Below are 26,547 nucleotides of genomic sequence, written 5' to 3'. Positions count from 1 at the left end.
TGACTTTCATCATTTGATATTTATGACTATAATTTATTCTGTTGGTTAGTGTATAACTGAGATTCTGCAGAAATGTCCAGAATGTTAAATATAATAGACTGATTTCTCAAAAGTTGTTTTAAAAAAAAAAAAACCTTTCCATTGGGCACACACAGACCTCAAGATTCAGTCAATGCTTCTCAACAACGGTGACGAGTAGAATATTCAAGTAGGAAAAGTAAATTACACAGACTAGGGCTGGGCGATATATCGCACGATATTGTTATGCGCATCTAATCAGTAAAGCTGGTTCCTTGATTATTCAGATCATAATTTATTCAAACCGCAATGCATGATGGGAGCCATTAATGAGTTGTGATTGGTGGCAACAAGGATTAATTTTGTCACCACAATTGAGATACATAGGCTGATTATGATCTCTGTGTTTCTAAATAAAGATGAGAGCGATTTGATCAGAATATATATTAAAAATTTTAAGTTTAAGAAAAATACAGATGTCCAATTCAACCACAAAACTGTTGCTAATAAATTAAAGCAAATCACCCAAATAGTATTCATTTTTCAGATCAAGCATGATTATGTCTAAACAGATCACAGATGTCTTATTTGGCTGCTATAAATCAATAGCAGCAGACAAACAAAATTTAAAGTGAAAGTAAAAGTGTCAAGAGCCCAACTAAAGCAAACACTGATCTCCATAACGGTGACTTATAATTTGTGAATTTCTCCTTCAGTGATTCTGCTTGTGATCATCAGGTGTCTTCAATAATGCTCAATCATCACTAAATTAATCACTTAATTATCTCATTAACTTTAACACTCTTGAGGGTTAATTTAACACTCATATCGTCCATCTGAAAGCAGGTGAAGGTGATTTACTGCTAATCAAGGAACCGGCTTTACTGATTAGATGCGCATAACAATATTGTGCGATATATCGCCCAGCCCTAGTTCAGTTGTACATTAACAGTGCAGTCGATGCTGTTGTTTACATCCGAGTGCCTCCATAATGGCCGCTCATCCGGGTTACCGCCCAGAACGTGACGTCGGTGAAAACCCTCAGATCACTCTGCCAGCCCACCACTGCTAGTCAGCAAGTAGCCTACACTCGCAAACAGAACACTTATCTCAAACAATATATGTATTTAACTGTTCTTACCTATGTAAACATAATGTTGACCTCCTTGCAGCAGATGACTTGTGAAGTGTGCACGTACGAGTGCGCGCTGCGAGAGCGAGCAGAAAGGAAGAGCAGTTCTGTTTTTTGACCACAGGTGTCAGTCGCGAGTCTAAATTTCAGGAAAACGCATGTAGCCTCTTTAAAGTCATATCAAATTATAAATAGTGGTGATGAAAAGTTTTCTTTGTTTTGATCATTATGTGACTTGAGAAGAAGAAGTTGCTGTTTGGTCTGGACTTCCGGTGGATGCTGGTGATCCTGACGGGAAGAGCGAGTTCCCTGCTGGTTCTCTTCATCATCTGTGTCATCTGTGTCTGTCGCTGCCACGCACGCAACAAGAGGAAGGCAACAAGTAAGTGTTGGCGTGCTTTCAGTCTATGTTTTGATGTTTTTTGTTCAGTTCATGTTTGAGTTTATGTTCATCCTCTTGTCTGCTAATGGGCTATATGCACGCATAAGTTCCGCATTTGACGCAAGGATGCTCGTCCATTTCCAGTTGTGTAGATTAAAGCGGAGGAAAACCGAGGAAAACGGGATTATGGCAGAGTCTTCAAAATTTACTGTCCTCCCGTCTTTGAAATGAAACGTACATACGTTTAGATGTAATTTTATATATAGTTATGTTTATTTAATATAATTTTAAAAAGAAGCATAAACACAATGTGGGGTGTCTGTTTTATCTGTTTTTGTGACTAACGTTTCATTAGTATAACCATGGAGTATAAAATTCAATATAAATTCTCGGTATTGCATTGGACTCTATGATCGGCGCAAGTTATCGAGCATCCCTAATGCTTCACCGGAAATACCGCCGTGCATAGAGCCCATTAGGTCAGTTCTCCATTCTGTCCCTGTTTGTCACTATGGTTAATAACTAATTGATTTGAGTTCAGGTGTATCTTGTCGATTATCTTGTTTGCACATTTAAGGGTACATTTACAACGATATGTTTGAAACTGAGAAGTTCCCTTTCAAGGGAACTCGAGCTGCATTCAGACGCAGTGGGAATGCTCAGTCCACATAATCAACATAATCAGTCCAATAGAAGTGCGAAACGTAATAGGTAGTTGACGTCATAGACCAGGAAGCTATAAAGCACCCCCGAATACAGTCTGCGACAGCTTCTGTGCCTTCAGCAAGCGCTCTCTGTATACTGTCCTTGTCCATTTAATGTCTGTCAAATCACACAATGTATATATTACAAAGAGAAAAAACAAGCAAAGTGTAGGGCTGGGCGATATATCGCACGATATTGTTATGCGCATCTAATCAGTAAAGCCGGTTCCTTGATTAGTAGTAAATCTCCTTCACCTGCTTTCAGATGGAGTGGCATTTACTACAAAGAGCCGTAGATCACTGACAAGCTGAGCCATATCGCGTTAATATCGAGGACATATCGCCAGCGATATTTAATGCGATATGGCTCAGCTGGTCAGGTAACTACGGCTCTTCGTCATGACAAAATCTCCCGTGTTAAATTAACACACCTGGGAGTGTATAAGTCCACACTCAAGAGTGTTAAAGTTAATGAGATAATTAAGTGATTAAATGAGTGATGATTGAGCATTATTGAAGACACCTAAAGCAGAATCACAAGGAAAAAAATCAAAAATTGTAAGCCACCGTTATGGAGATCAGTGTTTGCTTTAGTTGGGCTCTTGACCCTTATAATATATATTTTTATTTTAATTTGCTGTTGCATCTGAGTTATATCTGTCAGATGAACAAATATAAACAATTATACAATGATGTTGGTCATATAATGACATTCATTATTTGATATTTATGACTATAATTTATTTGGTTGGTTAGTGTATAACTGAGATTCTGCATAAATGTCCAGAATGTTAAATATAATATAATGGATTTCTCAAAAGTTGTTAAAAAACAAACAAACAAACCTTTCCTTTAGGCACACACAGACCTCAAGATTCAGTCAATGCTTCTCAACAACGGTGACGAGTAGAATATTCAAGTAGGAAAAGTAAATTGCATAGACAATTCAGATCATAATTTATTCATACCGCAATGCATGATGGGAGCCATTAATGAGTTGTGATTGGTGGCAACAAGGATTAATTTTGTCACCACAATTGAGATACACAGGCTGATTATTGATCTCTGTGTTTCTAAATAAAGATTAGAGTGATTTGATCAGAATATATATTACAAATTTTAAGTTTAACCTCCTAAGACCTGGTTGTCCACAAACGTGGACATCACATTATTGGTTGTGTGTCCAGGGGTCAGAAAGTAAAAGTCCTGCCATAAGTTTATTCCACCCACAGCAAAAACTCCAGTGTTAAATGAACTTTACTGGGAGTTTCTTTGGATCCAGACTCAAGAGTGTTAAAGTTAATGAGATAATTAAGTGAATAATTGAGTGATGATTGGGATATTATTGAAAACACCTGATGTTAACTAGCAGAATCACTGAAGGAGAAAATCTATATTTTTAGTCACCGTTATGGTGATCAGTGTTTGCTTTAGTTGGGCAGGTGACCTTTAAATGATTTACTAAAGATTTTGTTTAGCTGTTTTAACAGCTGGATGAACAAAGAGATCAGATCAGATGTTGAAGATCATGTTAGGACAATCATCATTAGATCTGAATCATTAAACTCATTTAAAGCCTACTCTCTGATTTAAAAGTACAATGATCATAACAGCATCACTGTGATTTTATAACATTAGATCCAGATTTTTCAAAATAAACCAAATGATATCTTAAACGTTGTTCTGAAAAATAAAAATCTTTCTTTTAGGCACGCACAGACATCAAGATTCAGTGTATGAATCTCAACAATGGTTACAAGCAGAATATTAAAATAGGGAAAGGAAATTACTAAGACAATTCAGATCATTATTTATTCATACCGCAATGCATGATGGGAGCCATGAATGAGTTTTGATTGGTGGCACCCAGAATGAACTGCAACATGCTTTATAATTGTCACCATTGTTGAGAATCACTGGCTGATTCTTGATGTCTGTGTGCCCATAAAGTATTTAGAATAGAACAGCTTTTAAGAAATCTTTTGGATAATATTTACATTTTTGAAAATGTTATACTGTGTAATCAAAAAGGTTAAACTCTGCAAATGAGTTTCCTGACAAATGATGATTAGTCAAAACATAACCAACCTCAGCGCATCAGCTTTCCTTGTTGTTCATCTGGCTGTTATAACTCATGTACAGCAGCCAAACAACATCAACAGTTAATGATTTAAAAGTCAAGAGCCCAACTAAAGCAGACACTGATCTCCATAATGGTGACTTTAAAAATGTGACATTCTCCTTCAGTGATTCTGCTTTAGGTGTCTTCAATAATGCTCAATCATCACTCAATTAATCACTTAATCATCTCATTAACTTTAACACTCTTGAGTCTGGATCCAAAGAGACTCCCAGAAAAGTTAATTTAACACTGGAGTTTTTGCTGTGGGTGGAATAAAAATGTGGCAGTACTTTTACTTTCTGACCCCTGGACTTTTCCACCTAAAACTCGGGTCTTAGGAGGTTAAGAAAAATACAGATATGCAATTCAACCACAAAACTGTTGCTAAAAAATGAAAGCAAATCACCTGAATAGATTTAATTTTATAGAGCAAGCATGATTATGTCAAAACATAATAATGCCCTATCAGATCACAGATTTCTTATTTGCCTGCTATAAATCAATAGCAGCAAACAAACAAAATTTAAAGTGTAAGTATACATACAGTCGGCAACGCGTCATAGTTGGGGGGCGTGGTCGGCGTGGGGGAAAGCAGCATGGTCATCCTATGTATTTGAATGACAAAATATGTCATATTGCGAGTCATTTTTGCCTGCCGACCGACAACGGTACATTGCAAAATGAACTGTAATAGGTTATGATTGCCCTTATTTAATTAAAAACTGGGTCAATGACCCACCAAATGGCCGGAGGTGTCGTTTCCAGACTATTGTTATCTGGTTGAATCTCCAGGTAAGACATCGCGGAAGCTGCAACACAAGCCTATTACTCAATCAACTTGCGTGTAAGTTACTATAAGTCCATAAAACCATGTCACTTACCAATTGTACGTATGCTTCACTCAAAACTATTAATCCTTTTGTAAAACGGTGATCAGTAGTAGCTACGAAGTTGCAGAGGGACTTTGCTGACAGTTATCCAAATTCTCACAGACTGCAGTCTGATAACCTTCAGCTAATAACGCTAATGTGACTGAGACATCCCTTATGAAAAACAACTAAAGGAAACTTGTAGTATTTTAGGACAAAATATTGTAGTAACGTTAATATTCCTATATGAATACTATAGTATTTTGGGACATAGCCTAGAAGTATAGAGGTATTAAAGAACATCATAGAAGTATTATACACTACTATAGAATACTAATAGCCATAGGATTACTATAGTTCTTTTCCGTAAGGGATGTTAAACATCTACTACTATCACACAGGGACCTCTACTCACACAGTAATCTAATAAGATATGATTAATTTTGCCATTTTGTCCTCCTATCCGGTTCTGTATGTATGTAAGAAAGGCTGTAGAACTTCAATTTATAATTTGTTAGTTTATTGGTGGTACAGAAAACGACACAGCAACTCTTCGGCATGATTGTCAATTCAATGTATTTCAATGAGCGCCAAGGCAATGTTTTCCCCCACGGGCAAAATTCACACCACGTGACGGGGCGTTCCCGGGGGCGTTCCCAGACCAACCGACTGTATCTATAAGTGTCAAGAGCCCAACTAAAGCAGACACTGATCTCCATAACGGTGGCTTACAATTTGTGATTTTGTCCTTCAGCGATTCTGCTTGTGATCATCAGGTGTCTTCAATAATGCTCAATCATCACTAAATTAATCACTTAATTATCTCATTAACTTTAACACTCTTGGGGGTTAATTTAACACTCATATCGTCCATCTGAAAGCAGGTGAAGGTGATTTACTGCTAATCAAGGAACCGGCTTTACTGATTAGATGCGCATAACAATATCATGCGATATATCGCCCAGCCCTAGTACAAAGAGCCGTAGATCACTGACAAGCTGAGCCAAATCGCATTAAAATTGAGGACATATCACCAGCGATATTTAATGCGATATGGCTCAGCTCGTCAGTTAATTACACACTTCGTACACAGCAAAAACTCCAGTGTTAAATTAACACACCTGGGGGTGTACCCCTATCCGTGAGTATCCATAACTGACATAATCCACAGCAAAACTTCTGTGAATAGATACCTTTTTGATTTGCCTCGGGCATTGACTTCGGTTTGTTTTACTCTTCGTGGATGGTTGCTATCAGTGTTGTATAAAGTAGAAGTAGAAAGTAGAAATTCTGCCATGTCTTACTTTTAGCCATGAACGGATTGACAGTTCATTTCAGCTGATTTCTGTCTCCTGACTGAAAAACTGCTAATAAGCAAATCCAGGTGATTGGACCAAAATACTGAGGCGGACTTTTACTTTCTGAACCTGGACTTTACTCCTCTGAAGAGAACAGAAAAGGAGAATGAAATCACCTGAAGAGAAGACATTAAATCTGAAGATCTCAGCAGAGGAGGATTAAACAACTCCACAAACAGCATTACCAACTTCACTTATTACTAACCAGAATGCCTTTATTTCTGTCAGACTTCTACAGAAGATTTTATTGTGAATTAACAGAGGTTTATCTCAGTTTCATAAGTCACCATAACAGTGATTAGTGTTTCCATTAGCCAGGCTCTTTACTCTTATAATATATTTGATCTCTTCTGTCTGCTGTGACAGTGTGTTTGTCAAACACATTTACAGTAAAAAAAGTTCAATGGAATCAGGTGATGAACATTACCTGGTGATGGTTTTATAATCATCATGAAAAAGCCTGATTCACTGTGGTATTTGAATATAATAATTATTTTGACAAATTATTTACAAAAAAACAAAACCTGTGACTAGGGCTGAGCGATGTATAGCACAATATTGTTATGCACGTCTAATCAGTGAAGCCGGTTCCTTGATTAGTAGTAAATCACCTTCACCTGCTTTCAGATGGACAATACGAGTGTTGAATTAACCCTCAAGAGTGTTAAAGTTAATGAGATAGTTAAGTGACTAATTTAGTGATTGAGCATTATTGAAGACACCTGATGATCACAAGCAGAATCACTGAAGGAGAAAATCACAAATTGTAAGTCACCGTTATGGAGATCAGTGTTTGCTTTAGTTGGGCTCTTGACACTTTTACTTTCACTTAAACTTTGTTTGACTGCTGTTATTAATTTATAACAGTCAAATGAACAAAAACATCTGTGATCTGTCAGTGTAGGATGTTTTGGCATAATAATGCTGTGATGTATAAAATGAAACTTTTCATATAATTTGGTCTAACTTGATAGCAGCATTTTAATGATTATAAAGCATATGATTACCAATATTTTTCTGACATTCCAAAATATATAATATAAATTATTCTGATCAAATCACTTTCAAATGCATTTATTTAGAAACACGGACATCAATAATCAGCCTGTGAATCTCAACCGTGGTGACCACATAATCCTTGTTGCCACCAATCACAAGTCATTAATGGCTCCCATCATGCATTGCGGCATGAATAAATTATGATCTGAATTGTCTATGTAAATTACTTTTCCTAATTGAATATTCTACTCGTCACCGTTGTTGAGAAGCATTGACTGAATCTTGAGGTCTGTGTGTGTGCCTTCAATAAAGATTTTTTTTTTTTTTTTACAACTTTTAAGAAATCCTTTAAATTATAAATTCTGGATATTTATGCAGAATCTCAGTTATGCTGTAACCAACAAAATAAATCACAAATACTAAATTCAAATGACGATTGTCACAATATAACCAAAACTATTAGTTTGTATGTTTTTTTCTTTGTTCATCTGACTGTTTTAACTCAGATACAACAGTCAAACAAAACCTAAAGTTAATGTAAGGCTCAAGAGCCCAACTAAAGACTGATCTCTGATCTCTACACTGATCTCTATAATGGTAACCAATTACGATTTTCTCCTTCAGAGATTCTGATGGTATGGTGACTTCAAATGAAACACAGAGTAAACCTCTGTTAATTCTCAATGAAATCTTCTGTAGAAGTCTGACAGAAATAAAGTCAGTCTGGTTAGTAATAAGTGAAGCTGGTAATGCTGTTTGTGGAGTTGTTCAATCCTCCTCTGCTGAGATCTTCAGATTTAATGTCTTCTCTTCAGGTGATTTCATTCTCCTTTTCTGTTCTCTTCAGAGGAGTAAAGTCCAGGTTCAGAAAGTAAAAGTCCGCCTCAGTATTTTGTTCCAATCACCTGGATTTGCTTATTAGCAGTTTTTCAGTCAGGAGACAGAAATCAGCCCTAATCAACTGTCGATCAGTTCATGGCTGGAATAAACACATGGCAGGACTTCTACTTTTTTTCTACTTCTACTTCTACTTTATACAACACTGGTTGCTATGCAGGTCACATGATTAGTGACGTAACGCCGACCAAGAGAATCCATACATCCTCATCACAGGAAGTTCCTGAGGTTTGCTTTCGGGGGCGAAGCATACCAATATTGGGTCCATCCGTTTGGCCTAGGTTTATCAAAATCCGTTTGGCCTAGGTCTTTACAAAATGCATGGATGCAGTGCTGGTTCCTCTGACACTCCAGGGCATTCGTGTATTAAATTATATTGACAACTGGTTGATTCTAGCTCAGACCAATCAGTTGGCAGTTCGGTATCAAGATGTCGTTCTGTCTCACATAAATAAATTGGGGATGCGGCTAAACACCAAGAAGAGTGTGCTCCTCCCAGCACAGAGGACCACCTTTCTTGGGGTGGTGTGGGATTCAACCACAATGCAGGCACGTTTTTCTCCTGAATGTATTTCTGCGATTCTCACTGCCGTAAAGAATGTAAAACTAGGCAAGTCACTCACTGTAAAAAAGCTTCAGAGACTGTTGGGGCTGATGGCAGCTGCGTCCAATGCCTTCAGTACATGAGACCTCTGCAGTGGTGGCTCAGAACCAAGGGGTTTTCTCCGAGGGGAAATCCGTTTTGCACGATCAAGGTCAAGCGGCAATGCCTAAGTGCCTTGGTCATGTGGAAGAAATCTTGGTTCCTTGCCCAGGGCCCAGTTTTGGGGGCTACTTGTCAAAGCATTACGCTATCAGCGAATGCTTTCCTTACAGGCTGGGGGATGGTCATGAGTCACGAGTGTCGCTTGGAAACATGTCTCTGGCAGGACCATCAGCTATCTTGCCATTTAAATCAACTAGAGATGATGGCACTATTTCCGGCTCTCAAATACTTCCTACCAGACCTGAAAGGCCGTCATGTGCTTGTCCACACGGACAACACATTGGTGGTCTCTTACATTAACCATCAGGGGGGTCTGAGGTTCCGATCAACCATCAACCATCAGGGGGGTCTGAGGTCCCGATTATTATGCAAGTTGGCTCATCAGATCCGAAATTACTGTCACTCAGGGCAGTATATATTCCAGGGTGTCTGAATGTAGAAGCAAATATCCTGTCAAGTAGGGGTGGAGCCGAATCCGAATACGGTATTCAGAAAGGCACAAATAATGTGTTTTTTTATGAATACTTATTCCGAACAAATACTTAAAAAAATATTTGTATTCGGGAACAAGAAATACTTTATATCAAAAAGCTGCGTTCCTCAGACCGCAGTGCGCGAGTTGAGTGAGTGACGTTCAGGAAGAGGTGACTGACACAGGCTGCTCCACACAGCAACAGAGAGGGCTCGGCTGAGCGAAAAAACACTTAACTGCATCACTATTTTTGTTGAATAGATGTTTGTACCTTAACTAAGTTCCGGAGGCAGTTTATAACTTTCGGGAAGCGGAGTTTGATCTGGAGTATATTCCATTATTGACGTCTGCAGACGGGTGCTCTCATGTTCGCTCTGTTTACGTAGCTCTGTTAGCTCGGTAACGGTAATTATTTGTTTCTTATATGGCTTGGTTGAATTCTAATGTAGAATGCGGTCTGTTATTATAACAGGCCGCTGCTTATAAGTAGAACACACCGTTGCCATGAAAAACAGAGCGTTGCCATGGATTCTAAACGTAGAGACAGAACGGACTATTTTTCTTTTTTTAGCGGAAGCGATACAATCATTTTTTTTAAATCAATAAACTCCTTTTTATATCCATATTTTGAGTCAAATTGTTGATTTATTTGGGCTTCGGGCTTCTTGTCGGGCTCATAATCAACCTCCTCGCTATACATTATCCATAACTTATTCTGTCTGTTCAGCGTCCTCCACCGTGGTGTTCATAATGTTCACAATTTTATTTCATTAGTTGTTGGTTTAACCATGGTTCATGAGGTAATGGCTGACTGTTATTTTCTTTTCAATTACTTTTCTTGTTACATGTTCATTGCTGGATTTATAGAAAAACATCAACCAATATTGCATATCCATAATTATTATAATGGATATAATTAAAGAATCCATACACTATAAAGTAAATTAAAGATTTTATGCCTATTTTGAATTTTACTCGAATACAAATACAAATACTTTTCCCCCCTGAACAAATACAAATACAGATACAAATACCGGCTGCTTTGCACACCCCTACTGTCAAGACAGGGGCTGAGGCCTGGGGGATAGAGACTTCACCCCGAGGTGGTGGAGGTCCTATGGGAGAACTTCATTCAAGCCCGGGTCGATTTTTTTGCATCTTACGATACAACCCATTGTCCACTTTGGTTCTCCCAAGCATATCTAGCTCCTCTCGGAACCTGAACCTGTACGCTTTCAGCCTGATATCAATGCTCCCGGGAGTTCTGGAAAGGGTTTTTCAGGAAGGGGCTCATCTATTATTACTAGCCCCGCACTGGCTAGCCAAAGTGTGGTTCTCAGACCTAGTCTCCTATGGAGATTCCTATCAAGAGGGACTTACTTTCCCAAGCAGGGGGCATGATATTTCACCCTCGCTCTGAGTTGAGGAAACTCTCGACTGAGGTCGTTGAGACCATCCTTCAAGCCAGAGCTCTTTCCACGAGAAAACTATATTCTTTGAAATGGAAACTGTTCTCTAAATGGTGTGGAGAACGTTTTTTTAATCCTGTTAACTGCCCGGTTGATACAGTTCTTGATTTCCTACAAAACTGTTTCTCTGTTGGATTATCTCCCTCCACCTTAAAGGTGGACGTAACGGCTATATCTGCCTATTGCTCCCCTCTGGGGGCTTCTTCTCTTGGGAGAGATCCTCTTATCACTTGTTTTCTTCGTGATACATTGAGGCCTGCATTGCACTCTAGAGCACCGGCTTGGAATTTGGCCATTGTACTTGAGGGTCTGGCATTGGCTCCCTTAGAGCCAATCAAAGAGGTTTCAGAGAAGTTCCTTACACTAAAAACTTTATTTCTTCCGGCTATTTCTTCTACCAAGAGAACTGGAAATCTGCAAGCCCTGTTGGTGGCTCCTTCATGTTTGGAATTTGCACCTGGTATGGTGAAGGCATTTTTACATTCCTAAGGTCCCCACAAATGGGATGGATGATATTGTGCTGTAGGCTTTTTGTCCTCCCCCGTTTAAGTCAAGTCAAGTCACATTTATTTATATAGCGCTTTTTACAATACAGATTGTATCAAAGCAGCTTCACAGTGATAACATTAAAATAATACAACACGGATCAATAATATTGTTGAATATTAAATGTCCCCAACTAAGCAAGCCAAAAGCAAGGCAACAGTGGCAAGGAACCAAAATTCCATCAGGCAATTGAATGGAGAAAAAACCTGAACCCAGGCTCAGTCGGGGGCCAGTTCTCCTCTGGCCAACGAAGGAACAGTGATTACAAAACAAATTGGATTGAAACATTAAAGGGGGGGTTGACTGCGATTTCACTTTTTTAATTTTAAATAGTGTGTAATGTTATCGTTATAAGCAGAGATATCGTCTTTTAAAAATCAGGAAGTATATTGCCTACAAAAACGACTCAATTGGGACTACAGCTGGGTTACGGTACGTCACTAACCCACACATTTGCATCAACCCTCCCTCCGGAATATGCAGAAAATGGCATGCGCATATTTCTGAGGCACATCGACTCATCCAGTGTGTTGTTCACGCAGCTGTCAGGTCTTCTGTGTTTCGGGCTTCCCATGGACGCTATACTTCCTCAACAATGGATACAATTTATGTTTGATTATGTTCCTGAAAATGACTATGGTAATCTAGCTCTCTGTGCTGCACATTTTACGGAAGACAGCTTCCAGAATCTCCATGAGTTCAACACCGGATTCAACAAGAAACTGTTACTAAAACATGAAGCAGTTCCGACTTTAAAACAAGAGGCAGCAGTTGTTGGGCCACAATATGTAAGTAGGCTAAGACTTCATCATTTTAAATGTATTTGCATGTATAATTTCTGACGTAGCCTTGTGTTTTATTTTTTTCAAATGCCAGCGCTGGCTTTATAGCCACTACTAGTTAGCATAGCCTATGCTTTTTGTGTCTACGACAAACGCGTAAAAACATTATGGACCTGAATTTTCTATAAGTACTAATGTTTTAAACGTATTTTTCATGTATATATGCTTTATGGCGTTATTTTCGATTTGATCAAGAACGTAAACATGCCAACGGTGTTTGAGTACATTAGTAGCCAGTCAGTTGCTATTGTTGCCAGTCAGTTGCTATTGTGTAAAACAAACATGTATAAAGTTAAAAAATGTAGCAAATTGTCATTCAGAAACGTTTAGTAAGAGCCGTGTGTGGTGAGGTTCTGTTTGACTCTCTTCATCGCGGCTTTCTCGGTCTGATTCTGCCTCAAACTGATACTGCAGTTCGACACATATTTACATCTGGACCGGAGCTCATGACATACATGTTTCGCCCGTAAAGGTAATGGGCGTTAACCTTTCGGACAACGTGAGCGACAGTTTAGCCAATCACAACACACCGGCCCAAACTAACCAATCTGAGCCCACTACGTGTTTCTGAGGGAGTGTTTTCATAGAATCAGGAAGTCGACCGCTCGTTCAGGGGACAGAGGAGAGCGCGGCTGACAATAAATGTGAAGTTTATGAAAAATAAGACTTAAAAAAGAAAAAGCACGAATACATGTTATATTGCACCCCATAAATACAATCATGCAAAGAAAAAAAGCAGTCAACCCCCCCTTTAAGAGAAATTGTCCATTTCCATCTGTTTGGAAGTCGAAGTAATCATGCCGGTTTGGAGACGAGATGTTGAGGATCAGTGCCAACGGCTGTCGTGTCGATGAGGGCGGCACTTAAGGATGAGTCGGGATGGGTCCAGGCGCAGGTCCACCATGGAGGGTCCCTCGGGATAAACAGAGAAACTGACATTAGCTTAGACGCCATCCTTCTTTTGATGTACCTTCTTTTGATGTACATCAGGATTTACGGGACGTGTTCCCAGTTCCGGCTGAAGTCGATAGTGTGTTATGTGTATGCTAGGCCAAAGAGATGTGTTTTCAGTCTAGATTTGAACTGACAGATTGTGTCTGCTTCCCGGACAATGTTAGGAAGATTTTTCCAGAGTTTTGGTGCTAAATAGTAAAAGGATCTACCACCAGCAGTCGATTTTGATATTCTAGGTATTATCAACTGGCTGGAGCGCAATAGACGTGAAGGACTATAATGCGTTAAGAGCTTGCTCAGGTACTGCGGAGCTAAACCATTTAGTGCTTTATAAGTAATCAGCAACATTTTAAAATTTATACGATGTTTAATAGGCAGCCAATACCCCAGATCAGGAAAATCTCAATCTGTTATGTACCGTTAGCGCTTTGGATGCCTGCATTCACAGAGCTGCTCTGTGGCAGAGATCAGAGCAGTTATTTGTCTGTTTCGGTTCGACCAAGAAAGGTTGCCCTGCATCGAGACAAGTGATGAGCGAGTGGGTAGTTGAGGCTATCTCTATTGCTTATGAGGCGGCCGGACGGTCCTCACCTAGGATACAGTTCGGGCCCATTTTACTAGGAGTGTGGCTGCCTCTAAGGCTTTAATTTCAGGTGTTTCGCTTCAGGACATTTGTAATGCAGCAGGTTGGTCCTCACCACACACATTTGTCAGATTTTACGACCTAGACCTTTCCACTCTTGGGGCTAGGTTGCTTGCTTCTTAGTGTGCGCAAGGACTTCACACAGATCGGGCATTTTTCATTATGGCGTAGTGGGTATGGGGTTCCCACCGTGTCTCAACGCAGCTCAAGTTTCCTTGAAAGGGAACGTCTCAGGTTACGTATGTAACCCTGGTTCCCTGAGAGTAGGGGTGCACGATATATCGAATCAATATCGTTATCGCAATATCACGTTACTCGATATCCATATCGAAAGTGTCGCGATATTTATGCAATATTTTGTTTATGATGCGTCTGGTCCGACATGCACCGTTGCATTCCCCCCACCGACACATTTCCTGATTCTCCTTCTCCATAAACAATATTAAATCAAGAGAGGTTTAACTTTTCATGCTACAGATTTCCCACAGTGGTCAGAAAGAACAGGGGAGACACTTTGTTTTTCTCAATATAAAGTCGCTACTCGCTCCAAAGCTAACCGCCGTCACTCTCTCACTTCTTCCTTGCTCTCCAACCACACAGTCCCACACACACACACACTTGCCCCGGCTCGACGCGCACAAGTATAAACATCAGGCCACGGTCCACCTGGCAACTTCATGCGTTTTCACTGATCGGATAGCTATCTGATTAGGGATGGGTATCATTAAGGTTTTATCAGTATTACTACTCTTACCGATACCGCTTATCGATCCAGTACTTTAACGGTGTTCTTATCGTTTTTTTTTTTTTTTTAAGAATTAAGAACATAATTAAACTCTATATTTTGAAATGTAAAATAGAAAAAGCAAAACGAAGAAAAATATATTTTTGTTATGCAGCAATGTGCAGGCTTTTTTGTTTTATATACAAAAAGGACACATAAGAAAAAAAAACAAGTACAAACACAAGAATACAATTAATCAAAGATACAAATTATATACAAAGTGCTTTAATTTCAGGAAGGTGTACTAACATATCTTTTCAGGTAATTGTTTCTGTCTGAAAAGAAACCTAATTTAGTAATCAAATATAAAATAGCACTGTATAGTTTATCATAGATAGATTAATGCTCATAAAATCTAAAGTTACTCATTCAAAAGCTGTGAGTGATTTTCTCTGCCTTTTGTTGTTTGATTTGCATTAATGGCTGAATCGTCAGCAGGTTTAGGCTATTGGACTGCTGCCCCTTTAAAGGAACACTCCGACTTTTTGGGACTTTAGCCTATTCACCTTATACCCCAGTGTTAGATAAGTCCATACTTACCTTTTTCATCTCCGTGCGTGCTATAAGTCTGTTTGACGCACCCACCGCTAGCCTAGCTTAGCACAAAGACTGGATGTACTTGGTTGCACTTAGCCTTCTAATCCAAATAAGTGAAAAAATAACACAAACATTTTCCTATTTACAGGTTGCGATTTGTATAGTCGTATAGTGTCCAAAAAAAAAATTATATGAGATACAGACATATTTTAATCGTATAAATACTGGGAACTATTCTCTGAAGGCGAAGCACTACTATTTGGGCGGAGTGAGAACCGCAGCACCTGAGACGCGCTGTGGTGAGGAGGAGCGGAAAGTTCGTTCAGAGTTTGAGATACAGACTCATCAATTTATAAATAGTAAAAGCGTGTTTTACAATCATGGGTTTTCGCTGCAGTGTAAAGAGCTGCGACAATAAACAGGGGAGACCAGGTAATACCATGATGTTTCACAGAATACCAACTAGAAACGCTGACCGGATGAAAACATGGCTAATTGCTCTGAATATTGACCCTAACACACCAAAAGAGAGTATCAAGGGACATTATGTTTGCTCTGTACATTTTAATGACGACGACTATATTGAAAAAATGCAATTTGCCACAAGAACCATGAAACGTGTGCTGAAGGACATGGCCGTCCCATCAAAATCACTTACAGGACAAAGTGCTGCGGTAAGTAGCCGTTCCGTTATATTTTAGATGTTTTGCCTAACGTTACTGTAACAGTGCCATTAGCTAACTTAGAACTATTGTAATGCTAGTGACACTACTATATGATTAGGGTGCAAACTACTATACTGCAGTTGTTTACGCGCTCCATGTATATTCCCTGTAATGTTGTTTAGAACGCGCTCTGTCGCCCAGGTAAAACTAGAACGGAGCTAGAGGTAAACACATGTAGTTAGTAGCATACACCTTGCTAATGAATCTTATCGGGGAGGGATTTTTTTTTCTATTTTTTATTTTCTTTTAGAAATAGTCATATTGTCTAGCACGGGTAGGCTACTGTCTGTGGGTTCATTGTGCAAAAACAATTTGCCTTGTGCTATTACTTTTCCCTTATTCTAGCCTATTGTGAATATTGAGTCATTGCCTATTGTGAATATATTGTCATATTCTAGCCTATCTGCCATTACTGTATTAGACACTGTTGAATACATTTGGTTACGCTGTAATAAATTTCATTTTAGATGTATATTGATTCCTGTAATAATAATTTATTATTTTGTGTTCTGTGATATATATTAATTAGGATGAGCTGAGTAACCTGCAGCTGGATCAACTGGAATTTGAGGATGTTTCCAGCCTGTTTGCAGGTGTACCACACTCCACACCCAGAAAAACCTGTACTGTACCTACTGCAGAGTTCAAAGCCCCACTACCTTTGCAGCTCAAAAGTCCTGCTCAGACAGCTACAGGGACAAAGGCATTGATTGCCTTGGCACCCAGTTGGACACGTCAATTGGTAGGATAATTAATAATTTATCATTGAATGGTGTTATACGTTCTGTGTGATAAATGTAACAAATTCTATATTTACTTTATAGGACACTGCTTCATCGTCCATAATGATGCCTACCTGCAGGCCAAAAAAAAGTCTTATCTTTGATGTAAGTAGCAAGCCAGGTTCTCTATTCATGATAGCTAAAAAATATTATTGAAAAAAAAAAATCAATTTAGATGCATTTTGATAATTCAGCTGACACTTATCTTGATCACAATGAAATGCCAAAGATAACAGTCAAATAATTGAATATTGAAAATCAATTTTCAAATGAAAACCAACACGTTCCAAACCCAGATGTATGCTTCTAAAGGTGCCAAGAGAAAATAAAATTTTACATGTTGTTTTGTCGTCAACAGGAAACACAACAAATTGATTATTCTGAAATGGATATCAGTTCAGCAACATCAGCCTTGGATATCAGCATGGCCTCAGAACCTGCCTCTGAACCAGCCGTGGATCCTGCTGACTCCAGTTTTGTCCCTGACACAAGCCCCTCCACCTCTACCACAGGAAGCACTGAAAGCATTCCTGGACAACATAGAGGATGGAAAGAGAGAAAGTGGCTGGTAAATGAGTCTAAACTCATGGAACTCTTTAAAAAATGCACTGTTTGTGGATCTGAAATGTGTGATTTGAACCAAATTGTGAAAAAATCTGGCACAAGGATCAGAGTAATATGGAAATGTAACAGTGGACACACCGGAGATTGGGAATCATGCCCAAGTGTTCGTGGAATGGCGGAGAACAACCTGCTATCAGCAGCAGCAACACTCTTCACCGGTGCTACCTACACAGACATTGCTGAGTGGGCAGAGCTTTTGAACATTCAGCTGCCCCATAAATCTACCTACTACAGTATACAGTCCAGCTACCTGATTCCAGTTATTGCTGAAAAATACAAGAAGCAGGAGGACACTATAAGAGCAAGACTCATCTGCCAGACCCTGGATGGTGAGGGAGTACAGATCTGTGGAGATGGGAGAAGTGATAGCCCAGGCCATTCCTGCAAATACACAACGTATTCCTTCATGGATGACTCCACCAATCAAATTGTAACATTTGACTTGATTCAGGTAATTTTTTTTAATGATAAATAGAATAATATATACGAAAACTCAGTCAATGTTCTCAAACGTCTTATACTTTTTCCCTCTAGGTGACCCAGGCCAAAAGTTCTGTTGCCATGGAGCCAATCGGTTTCAAGAAAGGATTAGAAAAGCTCCTAGATGAAGGAATCAATGTAAAAGTTGTCACAACTGACCGACATCCCTCTATCAGGAAAATAATGAGGGAGGAGTTTCCAAATATAGAACACCAATTTGATCCATGGCATACTGGAAAAGGTTAGTCTATTTTTGTTATTGTAAGCTTGTTCACAACTCCTGATACTTCGGCTGTGCTGTCTGGGTTTACTCTCTGTGTATCTCTGTGTTTTCTGAAGTGTACTATTATTATAAAGCTTTTCCTTATTTTAATTCAGGAATTAAAAGAAAATTGGTTTTGGCATCCAATCGCAAGAACTGTATGGCCCTTGCTCCTTGGATAAAGAGTGTGATCAATCACATGTGGTGGAGCTGTAGCTCATCTAAAGGAGATTCAAAGGTGCACAATCATACATTTTATACACACAGACATATTGCAAAGGCAAAGTCTAATTTATTTCTCATATGCATATTTATACCGGTTATAGTGCACAGTGTATTTTGACTACTGGCGTGCATACATCACCTTTGGACATAGAAGTTATTAATTAGGTTCTATTTTGGTTCAAATTATTTTTTCCGTCTGTATTTTTACAGGAATTGTTGAGACGATGGAAGTCAATTCTCCATCATATCTGCGGGGTCCATCGCTGGGAAGAAGATGGCAAGGAACATACATGCTACCACACTGAACTGCCAGCGAACGAGCAAAGGAGGAAGAAATGGTTGGCCGAAGACTCCCCTGCCTACAATGCCCTTTATGAAGTGGTGATGAATGCACGCCTCCTGAAAGACCTGGAACAAATGGCACTGTTCAAACACACCGGTATGTTTATCAAAGATTTCACAGCTATTGGATTGCCTCCATAGATTTTAGTTTCTGTGGGAAGCTTTTATGTGAAACATTTTTACATTATTTTAGAAAGTAATATTGCACCTCAGACGATAATGAAAATAAAATAACTCCCAATATTCAACAGATCATTCATACTACTTGTAAGCATTGTTCCATGTATAGTTTATAAAGTGTTTTGTATTTTGTACTGTCTTTATTTCTCTTTCACTAGGACAACTTGAAGTCTACCATAATGTTCTTCTAAAATACTGTCCCAAAAGATTGCACTTTGAATATGCATCAATGCAAGCACGAACAATGTTGGCAGTCATGGACCATAACGAGAACCACGAAACACAACGTGAACAAGCAAAAACAGCGTCTGGTTAGTTCTAAACATATATCATATTATAAATAAAACAATATATCCTCCGGATATTTCAAATTTTGCAGCCATACACATGTCAGTATTGATTTGTACGTAATGTTTCACCTAAAAATATAATAGAACATATTTATAATTTACAAATCAACACTTTTGCTGTTATAACTGGCAAATATTATAACATTTTTTAATTTTTATTTAGTTATTATTTAACCTTCTGAACACACTCCTAACAGACCAAACTCCTCAATCATGTTGATTTTCATTTCAGGACTCCAAAGACACAATGTGATATTCCAAAAACAATCCAAACAATGGATTGCCCGACCAGTCTACCAGGAAACTACACAGACTTTCAGGAATGAATTGATGGACGCAGTCATTCAGAGAAGGCTGGATCCAACGGTGAAATACCAAGACCCCTTATCGCATGTCAAAGTTCCACGTTTGGCTGCTAACATCGCCACAGTTTCAAAACCCAGGAAGGAGGATGTCATTGCCGGACACACATCAAGATTCACAGGTTCAGACTCATAATGGTATCTGAGATGGTTATAAATAAATAAAGGGACACCCACCCCACCCACCTATCATTCTTTAGTCCTGCTTTTCACTATGTCACCACTGCCACCCAAAGTGCCTTTTTGTTATTCTTGTATATAGTTTTTGGTTATTGTGGTACAGCAATTGTAAAATAAATAAGAATATTTCTCATTATTTCTCCTTCTCATTTCTGCCTTGTGTAGGCCAACTAGTCTTCTTATACTGACACATGTAGAAAAAAAAGAAATGAGAAATGTAGAAGTTAGAATAATTTATTTGAAGTATAAAATCTAAAACAATAAATAAAAAGAAAACAATGGTTTCACATATTTTCAAAATGAAATAAAACTCTGCTGTCTTGTAGGAGGTCAAAGGATGGAACATCTGTGGAAAGAGAACAAAATGTTAGGCCTTGTACTTCATAGACCAGTGCCAAAGTATCAGACAAGATGACTAGAATATGCAAAGTGTATTACAGACTAATGTAGTCAGGGACAAAACAATAATATATTTCCTTGACTACAATTATACTGACATTTCTAGGTTGCTCTTTTATATTTAATGTTGTTATCTTTACTCACAGTAACTTTGTTCAGTTTTATACAACATATACAGTAATGCCAACAAAAACAAAATATGTAATTTTTATTCCTGTAATACTTATATACATCATACGTTTATGGTTTGTGTATGATAAAGACATGTAGTATAGGCTAATTACTTTATATATGATTGGTGTTGACACATGCATACTTAGAACATTTCAATTGCATCCTCAGCCTCTTGAAATCCCACATAGACACCAGTCTCTGAAGGATATTTTCTTCGAATGGCACCAACCACACATGATGGCAATGGTTTACGATTGCTTCTACCCAAAGTTTCTCCCTTCAGGGCCCACTCCAACACTATGCGGTAGGACACCAACCTGTATTGACTTAGAGCACAGAAAAAATTGTATGAATAACTAGTAAATCAAGTGTACGGGTTATCAAGACAGACTATTTCAAGGGTGGCAACAGTCAGTTGGCATGTGTGTATATTTTGTTTTTGCGCGTGTATACTACAATTGCATTATACTAATGTTACCTGTATGCATTATGATCATTCAAAATGCACTTACTTGGAGGACAGCTGTCCATTCGGTTCACTCGGCATGGGACGTTTCTTCCAGTTTATCTTGTCACAACGGGAAAAAAAATCGACAACCGCAGGGTGTATCAGGGCAGAGAATTCCTCCGTGATAGTGACGCAAATATCTTCATTGTCATCACGACTTGCCATTGATGGCAATACCCGCTCCCATTCATTACAACAAATGCACTCGCTTTCTGTGGGCATAGGTTGACATGTTCCACATTTACACCACCAGTCCGTGTTAGTTCGGATTCTCCCCTCGACCTCCTCAGTCTGTTCGGCATCTTGGCTATCAGCCTCAAAACTTTGTAATTCCTCGTCTGTGTATTCTGGCTCAAACCGATATGGTTCAGGATCTTGGTTTGAGACAAAGTAAAAATCATCTGACATTTCGTCAAAATCAGCCATGATCACCATTCACGTCAGCTACTAGCTAGTTAGTCACGTTTGTTTTGTTGACAGAAGAAACAACGGCGCGTCTCAGGTGCTGCGGTTCTCACTTCGCCCAAATAGTAGTGCTTCGCCTTCAGAGAATAGTTCCCAGTATTTATACGATTAAAATATGTCTGTATCTCATATAATTTTTTTTTTGGACACTATACGACTATACAAATCGCAACCTGTAAATAGGAAAATGTTTGTGTTATTTTTTCACTTATTTGGATTAGAAGGCTAAGTGCAACCAAGTACATCCAGTCTTTGTGCTAAGCTAGGCTCGCGGTGGGTGCGTCAAACAGACTTATAGCACGCACGGAGATGAAAAAGGTAAGTATGGACTTATCTAACACTGGGGTATAAGGTGAATAGGCTAAAGTCCCAAAAAGTCGGAGTGTTCCTTTAAGACCGAGAGCAAATCTAATCGGTAACTGAAGCACCATCATTTTCTCCCTATTATTTACGTCCATTTAAGACATAATTGTGTTTAAGTGAATAAACTTTGTTTAGGTGAATCTCAGAGCTGGTCATTTTGACATTTTTATGTATATTTGATAGTTAAGGACCAGTGGTGGAAAGTAACTAATTACAAATACTTTCGTTACAGTACTTGAGTAGATTTTTTTCATTCTTTCTACTTTCTTGAGTATAATTAAATTGTGGTACTTTTACTCTTGAGTAAAATAAAAATAAAGTATTCAACTTCGCTACATTTATATTTCATAAAAAGTACAAAGTACTTTGACAAAGGTGCCGACCTATTTTCTGCACCCGACGGAGCAACAGCGCAAGTTGCGATTTGACAGACACATTTCAAAACAACTGTGGTGGAGCCCTGCGCTTCAGCCAATAACAGACATATCTGAAGCACTTCAGCCAATAACAGACAGGTCTGACTCGGGTGCAAAACCAATCAAAACCTCCAGTTTGGCTGGGGGGCGGGGCGTTCAAACCGCGCTTTGACATTTCAATCACTGGCGCTCGTGTTTGAATCAGTACCGCTAACGTTTCAATATGTCAGTGACTGTAAGTGAGTATTCTGCTCATATTAAATTATGGCAACTACTGAAATGGGTCACACCATTGATAATACCAGAGCACTGAGCAGTTGAGGTAAATAAAAAAGCTCGGCTCAAACATGCATGGACGCGGTTTGCAATGGACAGAGCAAGAAAGTGTCTAAAATACATGCACACAGTTCAATTAATGGTAAAGCTTTCCCTGTTTAACAATACATTTAAACTAAATATACGAAGAAAACTTTTTACAAAGCTGAAAAAACAGTGAAATATGATCGCATGATTGATCTGTCTATCAGATGCATGTAAAAGTGTAGTTCGTTCCTATAGCAACAGTGGGCTCACAGCACATTTTCGGTTGGCTACGATGAAACAAAGATCATTTAATTTAACATGTTAATCATACCCCAGTTTTTTTTTAACTTTTTTTATTCATACTGTTTTATTGTTTTTCATACCTTTTTAATCGGACCTCTCAATTAACCTTCTTTGCTTTCAATTATGAATGATTCAAATCAAAACATTCAAATGACCTTATCTACACTTCCTTTTCAAAATTAGTAATAAAAAAAATTGCTCTTGACAACAGAGGAAGCTAGTAGTCTATATGTGGAGCACTTTTATCATTGATGGATGCACTTTTTTGGGCTTCAAATTTTCTCCAGTCATTCACTGCCATTATAAAGTTTGGAAGAGCCAGGCCATTTTTTAATATAACAATGATTGTATTCGACTGAAAGCAGAAAGTCATATCTTCTAAGATGACTTGAGGGAGAGTAAATCGTGGGCTAATTTAAATTTTTGGGTGAACTATCCCTTTAAAGTCATACATCATTCTTTTGAAAATACCTTGAAAATAAATTGACAGTTTGATAAACTCAGATATATTATAGCTATTATATGTTTGTCTTCATGTTTCATCAGTCAAAACATCACTATTTGCAAGTTATTATATCCATATAAGGCATTTCCTGAAATGTGTAAGTTTAATACTTCTATGCATCAGTAAGGCCTTCAGTATGAATGAAACAGATGACATGAGAGTTGTTTAGCGCTCCATTTCACTATCATCTCCCTATTTTGGGTAAAAAATAGAAAAATACTAAAGTACTTTGTAACGCAGTTACTTGAGTAGTTTTTAAGCAAACTACTTATTTACTCTTACTTGAGTCATATTATATTTCAGTACTTCTACTTGTACTCCAAGTACATTTTTACTTAAGTAGCAATACTTTTACTTAAGTACAATTTGTCAGTACTCTTTCCACCACTGTTAAGGACACACGAAGCCCAAAGTGTAGGCTACTTTTCTTGTCTCGTTGCAGTCGTGAACAGCGTCTCTTGCGCAGGCTTTTGTGTTTTTAATAGCCATTTTTTGAGCTTGCAACAGTAGAAGACAGCATTTTGCAACAATCGCCAATCGTGCTGATTCTGACGGTACGTTTGGGTTTTGGGAACTTCCTAATAGGAAGAACTGACAGCGCTCCGCAGTGCTGTGAAGTAGGCTAAAGGAAGTTAAGCTGGACAGATCATGCGTCTTGTTTTTTAACGGTTTTGTCTCAAATATCTTCTTTTTATAATCTTTGGAAGCCGAAATACAAAATATATTAGAATAATATCCCAAATCTAAAGTGTAACCACGTTGAATGTTTAGTTCTGTCCTCATTGTCACTCATTAAGCAAAGGCTGTCGTGTTCCGCGTGCTGTGGCTTTGCATGAGAGATCGCTCTCTCTCTCTTCTGAACTGCGAATTTCAAATTTGCATCACAGACAAATGGTTTAATTAAAATACAGTTTATATATAGAAAAGGCTGGCGATATAAACATGTTCAAGATAACCTCTTTAGGAATGATAAATAATTTTTCCAGTACCGACAGCAGAACCGATAACGTCCAAACTTATCGATACAGCGGTCTTTCAAAATTCAGTACCGGGGCCCGTTTAATACCGGGTTTCGGTACCCATCCCTATATCTGATTGATCAAAATACGATCTTCAATTCCCGCGCTATATGCAGATTTAATGGAGTGCACGTCACCGAAAACAACAGTTATGAGCTGCATTTTATGATCATCAGGTAAAATAAGATCAGTTAGTTTATTTACTTTTAATGAAGATAACTGTGAAAAGCGTCTGCAACTTACTTTCACTTTGATTAGCGATAGTTTGCGCGTTGGCTTGATGAAAACGAAATGTTGCGTGATGCGTGTTGCAGTCGCGCGCGTCGTCATATCTGGCCATAACATGACAAGCCTGTAACGTTCTCATTTTTAGCGTTTTTGGAAGGATTACATTTTACATATGTGGTTTATTCAATAACGAGATGCATTTACATTTGTCCAGTTTCAACTGAAATGCAGCCCAGACCACCTCCTGAAGTGGTTTGAGCGATTAGATTCAAATGCGTCACGAATGCGTTTCACAGGGCATTTACACCTGGTCTTTTCACGGTCATAGCTATCCGGTCAAAGAAAACGCATATAGTGGCGTTTATGTTGCATAGTGTGTTCTGTAGACTTGCTATTTATTTATTATCTTTTACAGTGTAGTGTACACAACTAACATGTCCTGTTCTGTAGACATATTATTTAGGCCTATTTATTAATGCTGTACCAGTCCAATATGACTGTCAGTTGAAATAAATCTTATGTTGTAAGAAAACTTGTTTTATTTATTAATCTTTTTTGATGCGTTTTCCAATAACTTTTGTAATTTTACATCTGTTTAAAAATATCGAAATTAATATCGATATTGCAATATTCATTATCGATATCGCAATATCACATTTTTGTCAATATCGTGCACCCCTACCTGAGAGGGAACGAGACACTGCGTTCTCCTGCCATACTTCCTGCATGCCCTGATCGACTTGCTCCAGACTTTTTCAGAAGCTGTCGTGGTCTGTATTTGGGGGTGCTATATAACTTCCTGGTCTATGATGTCACCCGCCTATGACGTCTCGCTCTTCCATTGGACTGATTATACATGTGCTTCACGACGCAATCACGCAGGGCGTTCCCACCGCATCTCAAGGCAGCGTCTCGTTCCCTTTAGGGAACCAGGGTTACATACGTAACATGAGACGTTTTCCTTTTGAGTTCCCTTTCGAGGGAACTCTACACTGCGTCGAGAATCGACACTTTGGGGACGCTCCCTTAGCGTGCGTCTCTGAAGTATGAATGAAACTAGTCCAATCCTGATTGGTGTTGCGTCATGACGTAACATGTGACGGCATTACCGGAAGCATAAAAGCAGCACTGGCGCAACACACACCAGCTTTTGCTCTTCAGCAAGCGCTCTGTGTAAAACTGTCTCTGTCTATTTGGTGTTGTTTATCTGTTTGAAAGTGAATTATAACATGGCGAGTGAACAATTCAGTAGATGTGTACACCCCTGCCCTAGATACATCACGGGTGGGGACACACATCAGCTTTGTGTGAATTGTTTGGGAGTGCAGCATGCACAAGCAGCTCTCGAGGGGGCTGCTTGTGAACACTGTGAGGCACTATCTATGAGAATCTTCATCATCTTCAATGATGATGGTCAAGCTCGCAATCCAGGTCGTTCTCGGACCTTTCTTCGGGAGCAAGGAACACGAGTTTAACTCTCCAGCTCATGTTCCCGCATACGAGGAGTTGGCAGAGGTTGTGACGCGTGCTGTGGCCAGATTAAACATTAGCTGACCACAAGATAAGCAGGAAGATTCTCGTCAAAGTAAATTAGACGAGAGATTCCTTTAGCACAGATCACAACCTCAGCGCCGGGATTTGCCATTTTTCCCAGATCTCCATAAAGAGATGACGAGATCCTGGGAACTTCCTCTTCTGCGAGAGCCTTCTCTCGCATCTCACACAGTACATCATGCGATTATAGCAATGATGTGGGTGCGAGGGAGGTGGGGTATGGCAAGATGCTGCTGATGGAGGAAGCATTGGCGAGTTATCTTTCTCCTGAAACGGCATCTTCATTAAAAACCCGGAGCTGCCC

The 26,547-nt window shown here is 38.9% G+C and overlaps 3 protein-coding genes across 4 annotated transcripts in view; 2 read left to right on the top strand and 1 right to left on the bottom strand.

The window, feature by feature from the left end:
* The window catches only part of LOC148997182 (prostaglandin F2 receptor negative regulator-like), an 84,235-nt gene that overhangs the window by 48,126 nt on the left and 9,562 nt on the right, over positions 1 to 26,547 (top strand). Inside the window, exon 4 of one of the 2 annotated variants that reach the window (XM_089121986.1) lies at positions 1,391 to 1,532. In XM_089121986.1, the coding sequence (XP_088978112.1) occupies positions 1,391 to 1,532 (142 nt within the window). The remainder of the gene's footprint in view (positions 1 to 1,390; positions 1,533 to 26,547) is intronic. The other variant, XM_089121994.1, reaches the window with a different exon arrangement.
* LOC148997183 (uncharacterized) lies at positions 15,365 to 20,139 on the top strand. Its single transcript, XM_089121977.1, has 8 exons — positions 15,365 to 16,961; positions 17,044 to 17,106; positions 17,360 to 18,076; positions 18,160 to 18,346; positions 18,484 to 18,605; positions 18,803 to 19,031; positions 19,273 to 19,425; positions 19,697 to 20,139. Exons 2-8 carry the CDS (start codon positions 17,065 to 17,067, stop codon positions 19,960 to 19,962), a joined length of 1,716 nt encoding a protein of 571 aa, XP_088978103.1. The 5' UTR covers positions 15,365 to 16,961; positions 17,044 to 17,064; the 3' UTR covers positions 19,963 to 20,139.
* Positions 20,722 to 21,941, bottom strand: LOC120486192 (uncharacterized). Its single transcript, XM_039682056.2, has 2 exons — positions 21,092 to 21,941; positions 20,722 to 20,905 (listed from the first exon to the last, which is right to left on the bottom strand). The coding sequence occupies exons 1-2, from the start codon at positions 21,520 to 21,522 to the stop codon at positions 20,722 to 20,724; spliced, it is 615 nt and encodes a 204-aa protein (XP_039537990.1). The 5' UTR covers positions 21,523 to 21,941.

This window comes from Pimephales promelas, chromosome 2 (genome assembly GCF_988280905.1).
Source record: "Pimephales promelas chromosome 2, fPimPro1.hap1.1, whole genome shotgun sequence".
NCBI lineage: Eukaryota > Metazoa > Chordata > Actinopteri > Cypriniformes > Leuciscidae > Pimephales > Pimephales promelas.
This window is presented reverse-complemented; position numbering and strand designations above follow the sequence as displayed.

Bases quoted from the DNA above. Each gene is read 5' to 3' on its own strand.
- LOC120486192 (XM_039682056.2), bottom strand. From the start codon at position 21,522: ATGGTGATCATGGCTGATTTTGACGAAATGTCAGATGATTTTTACTTT. The intron at 20,906-21,091 runs GTAAGTGCATTT...CTGTGCTCTAAG, and splicing joins AATGGACAGCTGTCCTCCAA to TCAATACAGGTTGGTGTCCT.
- LOC148997183 (XM_089121977.1), top strand. From the start codon at position 17,065: ATGATGCCTACCTGCAGGCCAAAAAAAAGTCTTATCTTTGAT. The intron at 17,107-17,359 runs GTAAGTAGCAAG...TGTCGTCAACAG, and splicing joins AAAAAAGTCTTATCTTTGAT to GAAACACAACAAATTGATTA. The intron at 18,077-18,159 runs GTAATTTTTTTT...TTTTCCCTCTAG, and splicing joins TAACATTTGACTTGATTCAG to GTGACCCAGGCCAAAAGTTC.